Source organism: Vombatus ursinus, unplaced genomic scaffold, assembly GCF_900497805.2.
Source record: "Vombatus ursinus unplaced genomic scaffold, bare-nosed wombat genome assembly UNPS02014804.1, whole genome shotgun sequence".
In the NCBI taxonomy this organism is placed as follows: domain Eukaryota; kingdom Metazoa; phylum Chordata; class Mammalia; order Diprotodontia; family Vombatidae; genus Vombatus; species Vombatus ursinus.
This window is the reverse complement of record NW_020954582.1, coordinates 3,489,533-3,501,160: the sequence shown is the minus strand read 5'-3', so window position 1 is coordinate 3,501,160 and position 11,628 is coordinate 3,489,533. Positions and strand designations below refer to the sequence as shown.

Below are 11,628 nucleotides of genomic sequence, written 5' to 3'. Positions count from 1 at the left end.
TGATGGGGAATCAGGTCCAGAGAAAAAGTGGGGACAACAGAAAACCTCCCAAACATCAGGGGGACAAGTCCTCATGGTAGAAGAAAACAAAATGTTGGGATGGTGTCATTGGGGAACAGAAAAGCAGGCTTGGCAATGTCCCCCGTTGGCTTCTCATCCCGAGATGGTCTTGGAACCTCTTAGAAAGGTGAATGAGGTATCCCAAAGAACATAGTACTCACAGTAAAGTACCATTTCCCATTTTAAGAAAATAATAGAATGCACGGACACTAACTTGCTTTCACATTCTTACAAGAAAACACATTCAGGAATTCAAAGAAAGAAAACAACCAACCCCATGCCATCCATTCAATACTAATACAGGGCAATTTCTTCCAGATCATGTCACCAGAATAAACCATAAATTAACAGTTTAAAGTTAATTAGAAAACATTCTAGGCAACAACTAATTATGAATGTGTGTGCATACAATTACATAGAAATGTGATTAAAGATAAATATATGTACTCAAAGATTTAATCAGAAATCACAGATACTTATTTTGAATGTTCGTATTAAACTCTTACGGTGAGCTATTCATATTTATTATTTCTGCTACAGCGCTTCCCTTGAGCATAATTCATATCCTACTTTACCTGGAAGAGGCATATTCTTCAGGCTGGAGGGATCTCTCTGAAGGGAAAGAATACACCGGTCTTCTCTTTGGGAGCTCGCGTGGAAGACACAGATCGGCGTTAGGCCGTGGAAGAGGACAACCTCAAATGGACTGGTTTGGGGCACTTGAACCAATAAGGTTCCACCATCCTAAAAAGGCAAAGGACCCCGTCAGACTGAGAAGAGCCCGGCGCTGCTCCCACGTCATTCCACAAACCTCGAGGGCATTTCCTTCACAGGTAGGAAGCTGCCGGTGGGAGAGCTCATTCTTCCTGTCCCCCTTTTTGAGAGGAAGTGTCTCCTTCCTTCACTCCTTTTGAAACAGCAGCAAAGTGAGGTTCTGGAGGATGCACCACCCTCCTGAACTCTGCTGGAATCCCTCCTTCAAGGGAGAGCGTCCTGGTGGAGTGTGAGCCCCAGCCAGGGAGGCGAAGGCTTTCCTGTTTCACACGGTCCAGAACGCACATGGGGATCGAAACTTGAGTGTCACCTGGAGTCAAGGCCGGGGACGTGGGAGGTGAGGATTTTAAATGCTGCGATTTCCAGAGGTCCAAATGGGTCAGACTGAGTCAAAATGGGGATGGGTAACAAGGCAACCGAGCTTGATAAAAGCCCATTCTAGGGTCCAGAAGGTCAGGGATCAATCCATGCTGGAAGCAGTCACCTGAATGCAAGAATGATGCCATGCTCCTCAAATGAAGGGTTTTTGAGAACTGCCCCAGGACAGGGACTGCCTGGGGCCAGACCTGATTCGGGAGAGTGTGAGAGGCTGGCTGGCAGGACGGGGCCATCTGGGGACGGGAGGGAGCCTCCCCACCAGACTCGGTGAATTGCCTCATGTCATTGAATTAAGCCGATGATCCCAGGCCAGCTCCGGGCCTAGGGCAGCGCTGTCCAACTCAAGTGGAAAAGCGTCTCCAATGAACGTGATCTCTGCTGGCGGGATTTCTGTTTATCATGTTCAGTGTTCCCCAGTGACCTTTTATCTGATCCCAGACGCCCTGGGGAGGCCCCTCGGACATCGAGGCTCACAAAGAACCTTCCAGAGCAGTTAGTCCTCTGAAAACATCCCCTTTGATTTCTTTTTTCCTTTTTAAAATAATTTTTAAAATTCATTTTAAACAAATAAAAATGAGAAAAGAAAAAAAAAAAAGAACATTGCCGTGTACACAACAGAACATAAGATGGGATTCAAGATAAAACAGTCAGTTTCCATTTCAAGAAAACCTATAGAATAAATACTGGCCATTGTTTTCAAGGCTGTCCAGCTTATCTCTGCTCTCTAGCATGTTTTCCTTCCTTCTCCACTGGGCTCTTTTTACTTTACTTTTTCTCCCACCCCGACCTAGAGAAGGTTACAATTAAACACGGATGGAGAAAGGCATATGTACACAGATGTCTACAGACATATAGACATTCGTAAGACCGGACTACGCTTATGTCCTCCCATCGGCCTTTCTCTGAAGGTGGACAGTGCCTTCCTTCATGGCTCCAAATCTTTCCATGTTCTTCTAAATCCACCAGCTCATCATTTCCTACACCACAGCAGTATTCCAGTTCTGTGTCTGAGAGACTGTCTATGAAAGTTTTTTTCCCAATTTTCTGCACTCCCTCTATTCCTGGCTACACAGGTTTTATTTATACAAGAAAATCTTGATTTAAAATAATTGGAATTATCCATTTCATACTTCAACAATGCTCTCTCACCTTATAATATATCTAAGATTGGATACTGCTGAATCTGCTTCCTTTACATCTTTTTTCCCTGGTTTCCTTGAAATTCCTGACCTTTTGTCCTTCCAAATGAATTTTATTATTATTTTTTCTAACTCAGAAAGATTTTTTTTTAGTAATTTAACTGGGATGGCATTGAATAAACAGATTAGTTAGATAAAATTGTCATTTTTTATTATATTGGCTTTACCTACCCATAAACAATAAATACTACTCTAATTAAATAGATCTGAACTTTATTTGTATAAAGTGTTTTATGTTTATGTTTATACAGTTCCTGTGTCTGTCTTGGCAGGTATACTCTCAGGCATTTTATATTGTCTAATAATTTTAAATGGTCTAAAACAATATTAAATAATATTGCTGAAACATTGTTTAGTTTCCCTATTTTTCTCTTTGATTAAATCTATTTTAGCTTTAACTTTGCCTAAGATCATGATTACTACCTCTGCTTTTTTTACATAATAAATAATACTCTGGCCCTTTATTTTATCTTTGTGTCTCATTTTCATAGTGTTTCCTCAAAGCAACCTATTATTGAATTCAAATTTTTAACCTGCTATTCATTTCCGTTTTATGGGTAAATTCATCCCATTCACATTCTAAGCTACAATTACTTGTGCATTTTTCTCCCTATTTTCCTCATTATCTTTCTCACCCTATTTTCCCTATCCCTCCTCACTCTTCTACTTTACTGCACCTGCTACCTGCCCTCCTATTCTTTAACCTACCCACCCCTCAAAGAGTCCCTCCCTTATTCTCTCCTTTCACCCCTCTTCCCTTGCCCTCATTTCTTTCTGCATTTAGAAGACTTTTATACCCTTTTAGATATATATATATGTTGTTCCTTCTTTAACCTACTCCCAATGGGATTAAGGTTCCACTACTACCCTCCCTCCCCCTACTAGCTTCTTCTGTATGAATTCTTCCTTTTATGCCTCATTTGTATGAGATAATTACTCCATTTTATCTAATTTTTTAAAATTATTTTTAGTTTTCAACATTCACTTCCGTATGATTTTGATTTAAATTTTCTCCCCCTCCCCCCTTCTCCCCTCCCCAAGACAGCATGCAATCTGATATGGGTTCTACTTATACATTCATATTAAACATATTTTTACATTAGTCATGATGTAAAGAAGATTTAGAACTCATGGAAGGAACCACAAGAAAGAAGAAACAAAACAAAGTAATGAAAGAAAAGGAGAGCAAACAGTCTGCTTCCATCTGCATTCAGACTCCATGGTTCTTTCTCGGGATGTAGAGAGCATTTTCCATCACAAGGCCTCTGGAGACGTCTTAGATCCTTACATTGCTGAGAAGGGCTAAGTCTATCAAAGTTAGTCATCACACAGCGTGGCTGTTACTGTCTACAACGTTCTCCTGGTTCTGCTCGCTTCACTCAGCATCAGTTCATGTAAGTCTTTCCAGGTTTTTCTAAAGTCAGCCTGAACATCATTTCTTATAGCACAATAGTATTCCTTCACATTCATATACCACAACTTGCTCAGCCATTCCCCAGTGGATGGACATCTCCTCAATTTCCAATTCTAGGCCACCACAAAAAGAGATGCTATAAATATTTTTGTATATGTGGATCATTTTCCCGTTTTTATGATCTCTTTGGCATACAGACTTATAAGTGACTGAGTTACTGAGTCAAAGGGTATGCAGTTTTATAACCCTTTGGATATATTTCCAAATGGCTCTCCAGAATGGTTGGATCAGTTCACAACCCCACCAACGACATATTAGTGTTTCAATTTTCCCACATCTTCTCCATCACTTATCATTTTCCTATTTTGTGATGTTGGCTGATCTGATAGGTGTGATATGGTACCTCAGAATTGTTTTAATTTGTATCCTACATGTTTCTTTTCAGACTCACTCCATCATACACAGCTAACCCTAACCCTAACCCTTTCTTTCAAACTGCCCAAATAATGGTGAAAGTCCTAAGAGTATTGATAATATTTTCACATATACAAAGTCAACAATTTGACCTCCTTGAGTCTCTTATCATTAGTCTTTAATGTTTACCTTCTATTTATCCTGGATCTTATATGTAGAATTTTCCCTTAAGTTCTGCTGTTTGTGTCACAAATACCTGAAAGTCTTTCAGTGTGTTAAGTATCCATTTCTTTTCATTCAAGATTATACTTAACTTTGCTTGCTAGGTTACCCTTGGTTGTCACCCCAACTCTTTTGCTCTATGACACATAGTATTCCAAAACCTACAGTCCTTGAATGTAGCAGCTGCTAAGTCTTGCATAAAACTTATTGTAGCTCCATATTTAAATTGGTTTTGTTTCTTTTTTTCCATGTTGTTCACAGTATTTTGTTTTTAACCTGGGAGCTCTGAAACTTGGCTATGATATTCCAGTTGAGTTTTCCTCCTGGGAACTCTTTCTTGGTAGCAATCAGTGGATTTTTTTCTATTTCTGCTTTGCCTTTTGTTCTAGAACTTCAGGGCTATTTTCCTTGAAAATTTCTTTTTTTATTGTAATTCTCAGGTAGCCCAACTATTCTTCTGTTATTTCTCTTCAATCTGTTCTCCAGATCAGTTGTTAATTTCTAACGGGATGTTTCAGATTCTCTTCTATTTTCCATTCTTTTGATTTGGTTTTAGTATTTCGTGGTGTTTTAGAACTTCAACTGCCTCTCCACCCTTTTATTTCCTACAGATCTCTCTATGTGGCCAAGGTCCTTCCTTTGAACCCATTAGGTGCTAGGTGCAGGGCAACAGTCTCGGCATGAAGAAGATGGCCTTCATGCGTGCACAAAGCACTTGAGGGCTGACCAGAAGTACCTGGAGGGAAGGAGTGACGTGCCAAGAACACTGGAGCTGGAACCAGATCTTGCCTAACACATTTCGGAGCAATCACATGGCATCTCTGTATTTTTTTTTTAAATGATTATCAACCTCCTTCTTGCCCAGTTCGGGCTTTCATTTTTTTTGGCAGCCCTCCACTCTTTGGCCTCTCTCCCTTTTGCCCTGGACGCTGATGTCCCTCCCTCTTTCTGGATGCTTTTTCTCCCCTTTGGCCTGGAGCAAAAACCCAGACTTGAGGTCAAGGGTTTTCCTTCCACCCCCCTGAAGAGTAGCACACATTGGGAGCCATTGTTAATATTCTACTTTATTGACTAAGGTCGACAGTGATAAGGCAGAGAGGCCTGGGTGGGCCCAGGCACGGAGAAGGCCCGATGGCACACCGCTGCCTGATGCCCACGGGCTCCAGCGGGAAGGGCAGAAGAACCTCTCGCTGCAGCCACGGTCCTCACTGGACTGGGCAGCATCAGTTCATGACGAGAATCATCTTTCCCAAAGCCCCCTGGCTCTTGATGATGTCTTCGTGGGCCTGCTCGGCATTCTCCAGCGGGTACTGAGGCCCGATCACTGGAATCAGCCAGCCCGTCTCCATGCCAGCCAGCAGCGCAGCCGAAGACTGCAGGTAGTCCTCCTGTGGGAAATGCAAAAACGTAGTGATTTAGTGTTGTCTGCACTGGAACAAAGGCGTTCCCAGAGGGAAAGGGATGCAGGAGCCCTGAAGGCACTCAGATGTCTGGGCATGGGGGCGCTGACCCCTTTAAACACCCTCTGGGTGCCACGTGAAGTCTGTGGACATTGAGAACTCACTTCCCCTCTGCTCGGGCGTCTTCATAACCCAGCGTATTTGATACGTTTTGGTAAAGGATCCGCAGACTCCTTCTTCCGCAGACCGCCTGCCCAGGTCCAGGACTGAGAGACCCTCCTCGGGGACCCCATGGAAAGGTGTCGGGCACTTACCTTGAGGGAGGAATATAAGGAGACTCCGATGATGCTGATCTCCTTCTTCATGGTGTCCCTGGGGTTTATCTCTATGGGGCCCCTGCAGCCAACGATCTGGGCACAAAAAGGGGTTCACGTTAGAGGGGGACGGAGCATAAGGCTGGGGCGGGGCGAAGCTGGAACCTTGTCCTGGAGATGCCAGTACTCACTATGACTCTTCCTTTGAAGGAGAGAAGCTGCAAATCCTTCTGGAGGTTGATGTTGGAGACCATTTCGATGATCACGTTCACTCCACTCTCCCCGACGTATTCCTACATCACGACACAAGTGCACTGATCAGTCACGCACTCCAACGGTAAACAGACACATTTTTTAGAGCGCCCTGTGACATGGAGCGATGGTCCCTCCGAAGGGATGGCCGAGCACCAAGGACAGAGGACTCAGAGAGCCACAGCAGCTGCCACCCCTCGCCAAGGTGTGCCGGCGTTCCAGGAGGGACACACGGGAGGGGCCCCTTCCCAAAGCCAGGCCTAGCAGGGCCTTGGAGCTGAGAGTCTAGTTGGAGCCTCTCGACCTCATGAGACAGGTGAGAAATCTGCACCCCTATCTCACAGATGTGGAAACTGAGGCTCAGAGTCGGGTCTGAGGGTACCCACCTAGCTCACAAGTATTTACCAGCCTCGCTGCATGCTCTGGGCCCACTGACCAAGCAGCAAGACGGATATACAGGCCACGGGGCCCCAGCCTCCAAAGTGGCAGCCCCATCGCTGCCCTCCCACATTACTGGATGACGCAGCACTGCCACCCTTGCGTGCCCAGAGAGTTTTCCTTCCCTTCCCGAAGTCCCAGGGACAAGCAGCGAGCATGAGATGGTGGCCTGCAGCCCAGCTCTACTGTGAGTCAGTCAGTGAACGAGTATTTCTGTAGGCAGCACAGAAGCCAGCCTTGGACACTGACCAGCTGTGTGACCTCAGGAGTATCACTTAACCTGCCTGCCTCAGCTTCCTCAGCTGTAAAATGGGGTTAATAAGAGCATACCCCTCCCAAGGATGTCCCGAGGGCCAAGTCGGAGAATCCTTGTGAAGTGCTGAGCACAGGGCCTGGCACACAGTAGGAGATAGACAAATGCTAGCTATCATTATCACCACTACACCTACTATGCATTGAGTGCTAGGGACACAAAAACAAGCCAAAGACAGCCCACGCCCTCTGGGAGCTCACATCTCCTCAAGGGGCAATCCTACCTTGATCTTCTGGATATAATCAGCCTCTCGGTGATTGAAGACCTGGTGGGCTCCATTCTTCAGCACCATTTCTCTCCCCTGCTCTGTACCAGCTGTGCCCAAAACCTTGAGCCCATAAGCTCTGGCCATCTGGCAGGCCGCTACTCCGACCTGGGGAAAAAGAACACTTTGGGTTTCTTTGGTCAGCTTCCTGACTTCATACGTGACGCCTGTCCTCTGCAGGCTCACGGGTCGAGAGGTCAAGAGAATCACACAGGAGGCTGACACAGATGCTAGGGATGTCTAGATGGGCACTGGCGCCAAGCTGGACCCGCCAAGACCCCACCTCCTCGGGACCCTGCCATGGCAGCTTCTGGCTTTCAGCACATGCCCAATCCTCCAGCACAGCTGGCCCTGCACTCCAGGATAAGCCAAGGGGCCACTCCCTGCACTCCCTGCCCCAGGGACCATCTAGACCAATCCCCGGCTTCCAAGACCGGAGGTCTGGGATAATTAGTGATGCTATTACCCAAGGCAATAGCGCTAGCAAGTGGGATGAGGGGCACAGTGCGCAGAGCACCAGGCCTGGAGTCAAGGAGACCCAACTTCAAATCTGGTCTTAGACACTGACCCGAGCAAGCCACGTGACCCGTGTTCGCCTGAGTTTGCTGAACTGTAAAGAGATGACAACAAAACCCGTCTCCCAGGATTGTCGTGAGGATCCAATGAGATAAGTTATAAAATGCTCAGTGCCACGCCTAGCACACAGCTGGCTCCAGATTAATGCCAGTTATCATCATCATCTGTGGTCACAGACGTAAAGCTGGAACGGCCCTCCAAGGCCGTCTACTCCAAACCATTTTTTAACAGCTGAGGAAACCGAGGACCATGTGGAATTGGTGATTTGTCCAAGGTCCTAGAATCACAGATCTGGGACTGGACAGGATTCTTTTACAGAGGAGGAAACTGAGGCCTAAGAAATGGAAATTTCTTAGGCCTGCAAATTGCCCATGTGGTGTTTACATCAGAGGCACAATTTGAACATGGGACCTTTGCCTCCAGACTAGCGGTCTTTACACACTACTATGGAGCCACCTGTACAGTCTCTACTATTTATCTTTAGAAGGAGGTCCAGGGGGGCAGGTTTCTCTCAGTTCCACTTAGGGATAGACTAGCTGCCCCATCACCCCAGCCTGTGGTGGCCCACACCTCTTCTGTCCTCCCCTTGCTGGACAGCCACCTCGAGCTGGGTGCCCTCACCAAGTGATGCAAGCACAGGCTTCCACAGGTAGTCTAGGGCCATATTCCAAACAGGCCTAGAGAAGCTAGAATTCAGTGAGGCAGCAGGCCGCCGTGGCAGAGAGATGACTGAGCCAGGTACCCCTCCGGCTCCCTTGGATGTGGCTTCCCACATCGGGCCCCCCCCAGCCTCTCTCACTGCTACTGTAATCCAAGGGATTTAACCAACATTGAACCCGCTCGGAAACAGTGCCTGGTTTCTGCTTTTTAAAACTGCTATTCAGGGGCCAGGCATTCTACAAGGGCGCTGGGGATAACAGGGATTTCTGCTAAGCTCTTCCCTCCGATTCCCACACAGATTTGTATGTTATACAGCATACCAAGGTGAGCTCTCTCAAAGTCTATTAGAGGGTAACTGGGGTTATTGGACATGTTCTGGCCAATCCAAGTTTTATTTAATCCACCTTCAAACAGCCAACTGGGGGAGTCAGAGAAGGGGAGCTCGTGATGTGGCTGACCTATCAAATAAACCAATTAAATTCCTCGCCCAGGCAGAGCCAGTTGCCAGCGCCCTCCCCAGGGGAAACTGGCTCCCCTTTTCTTTGTGTACCAAGTTCAGAAGCAACACCAGCTCTGAAAGCCAATGGTCTCTGAACAGCCTGATCCTTGGCTCAGCTGAGAGGAGACAAGGGCGATGCCTGGCTCAGCCACTTCAGATCCCTTCAGCAGCAGACTGGGCGCTGTGGGTGCTGCCCGGTCACCTCGTGGAAAGGTATGAACACAGGGGGGCTGACGCACGATTCCTGGTCTATCGGTACCAGCCTGATGCTGGGAAGGCCCAGGAGCAAGGACCCTGCTGGCCTCCCGTCTGAAGATGCTAAGTTGTGTCTCCCAGGTTCTGGGAGGTGGGGGGCTCCTTCAACCAGCTGGTGACAGCAGGGGTCCTGGGGCTCTTGCTCCAAGGAGCCCCTCTCTGAATCCATGCACGCCAAGCCAGCTAGCCAGCCATCTATGCGGGGAGCCCACATCCTCCGGAGCATCATGATGTAAGCTTAGCAGGTGAGCCAATGGCTGGGCCGGGAAGTGAACGTCCCAGAAGGCACTGGGAACTATCCAGGGCAAAGCCTGAAGTACCCTCCCTGAGAGGTCCAGCTGTCAGGCTTGTTCAGATGGCCCATTCTCTGACTGCACTGGGGCAAAGCCCCTCTCTTGATCAGTGCAGCTATCTGCAAAAGTCCTGGGAGTACCCTCTCTGGCCTCCCCAGGGCACAGAAAGGTCAGTGCCTTGGCCAGGGTCACACAGGGCAGTCCAGGTCAGAGGCAGAGAGGGAGCCCAGCGTGGCCAGGCCTCATCCACCACTAACCACGTGCTGAAGCCCCAACCAGGGCAATTTTAAAAATTAAGTTTATATTTCTTTTTTTTTTTTCTTTTTCTTGGTGAGGCAGTCGGAGTTAAGTGACTTGCCCAGAGTCACACAGCTAGTGAGTGTTATGTGTCTGAGGCCGGATTTGAACTCAGGGCCGGTACTCTATCCACTGTGCCACCTAGCTGCCCCCAAGCTTATCTTTTTACGTGGACAACAATCTGCTCTCCCTCCACAGAAAAGAAGAAACGCTCACACAGCAAACGTGTAGTCCAAGAGCCGCCTCCCTGCAGCGGCCATAGCTGCGGAGTCTAAGGAGCACCCAACCATCCTGTGGGCAGGGACAGCCACTGTCCCTGGGAAGCTGACATGGCACGACAGGGGGTCCTGGGGCCTCGGGACCCAAAGACTCTGTGCCAGTGCTTGACCTGGGCACGGGGGCTTCCCACCCCCTCACCTGCCTCTCTCCAGGCCTGACAAAGGCAAATGCCGGGTGTGGTCCTTCTGGACCCTCGAGCAGGAACCAGCACCCAGCTGCCACACCATTCCCACGTCATACTTTGGAGAATACTTACTCCTCCGCTGGCCCCGTGAATGAGGACAGTCTCTCCAGCCTTGGCCCGGGCACTGGAACAGAGAACAGAGCCCCGATGACCTCCCGCTTGTCCCTGGGCTGGGCCCCTCCCCCAGGTACGGAGTCCAATGGCTGTTCAGGGGCTTGTTGGGAAGGCCAGGCCACTAGGCCTGGACAGCCTGGAGCAGGGTGGCCTGACAGCCCCCATCTCCTGATGTCCAGTCCCAGGGTTCTAAGAGGGGCCATGGCCAGCAGGAGTCAGAGGCAAGGCCTGAACCCAGGGCTGCCCGGCTCCGAATGGCTTCAGTTCTGCAGGCTGGCATCTCGACCACGGCTGCAGCACAAAGGATGGGGGGCCCTGCTCCACAGGCCGGGGCGGGGAGCGCTCTGAGCAAAGGAGCCTCCGGCCCGGCCCCCTGGGGATGAGAGGTCACCTGGCTGCGGCCAAAGGACGTCGATCCAGACCTGGGGCCTCCATGGACCCGGGCTCGATTCCCACTCAGCACTGTGTGGGACGTTCTCAGAAGTCCCCGGGCTGGGGACCGGGAACAGCACTTCACAAACGTCAGAAAGGACAGTAGCCAAGCCCACCCCGGCAGGTCCTTACCTGTGTATCAGCGCACGGAAGGCCGTGAAATAGGGGATCCCAATGGATGCACCTTGACCAAAGTTCAGATTCTCCGGCAGCAGGAAAACAGTGTGCTCAGAGGCAACGGTGTACTCAGCATAGCCCCCTGTGACTGTTTTGGTGGTGAAAACTCTGTCTCCTTCCTGTTGGGGAAGATAGAGGGGGACAGGCTGCATCCTTCACAGCTGGGGAGGGGGTCACATGAGGGTATCTGCGGGGGGGTCCGATGAGGGCACCTGGGGGAGGGTCAGATGAGGGTACCTGGGTAGGGGGGTCAGATGAGGGGACCTGGGGGGGGTCAGATGAGGGCACCTGGTGGGGGAGGGTCAGATGAGGGCACCTGGGTGGGGGGTCAGACGAGGGGACCTGGGGGGGTCAGACGAGGGGACCTGGGAGAGGGTCAGATGAGAGCACCTGGGGGGCGGGTCAGATGAGGGGACCTG

The 11,628-nt window shown here is 49.1% G+C and overlaps 1 protein-coding gene across 1 annotated transcript in view; it reads right to left on the bottom strand.

The window, feature by feature from the left end:
- Positions 1-5,505: 5,505 nt before the first annotated feature.
- Positions 5,506-11,628, bottom strand: part of CRYZ (crystallin zeta) — an 11,138-nt gene continuing 5,015 nt past the window's right edge. The window contains exons 4-9 of the mRNA XM_027874026.1: positions 11,165-11,328; positions 10,559-10,610; positions 7,402-7,551; positions 6,367-6,468; positions 6,176-6,271; positions 5,506-5,849 (exon numbers count right to left, since the gene is read on the bottom strand). Coding sequence (XP_027729827.1) covers positions 5,685-5,849; positions 6,176-6,271; positions 6,367-6,468; positions 7,402-7,551; positions 10,559-10,610; positions 11,165-11,328 — 729 coding nt within the window. The 3' untranslated portion in view covers positions 5,506-5,684. The remainder of the gene's footprint in view (positions 5,850-6,175; positions 6,272-6,366; positions 6,469-7,401; positions 7,552-10,558; positions 10,611-11,164; positions 11,329-11,628) is intronic.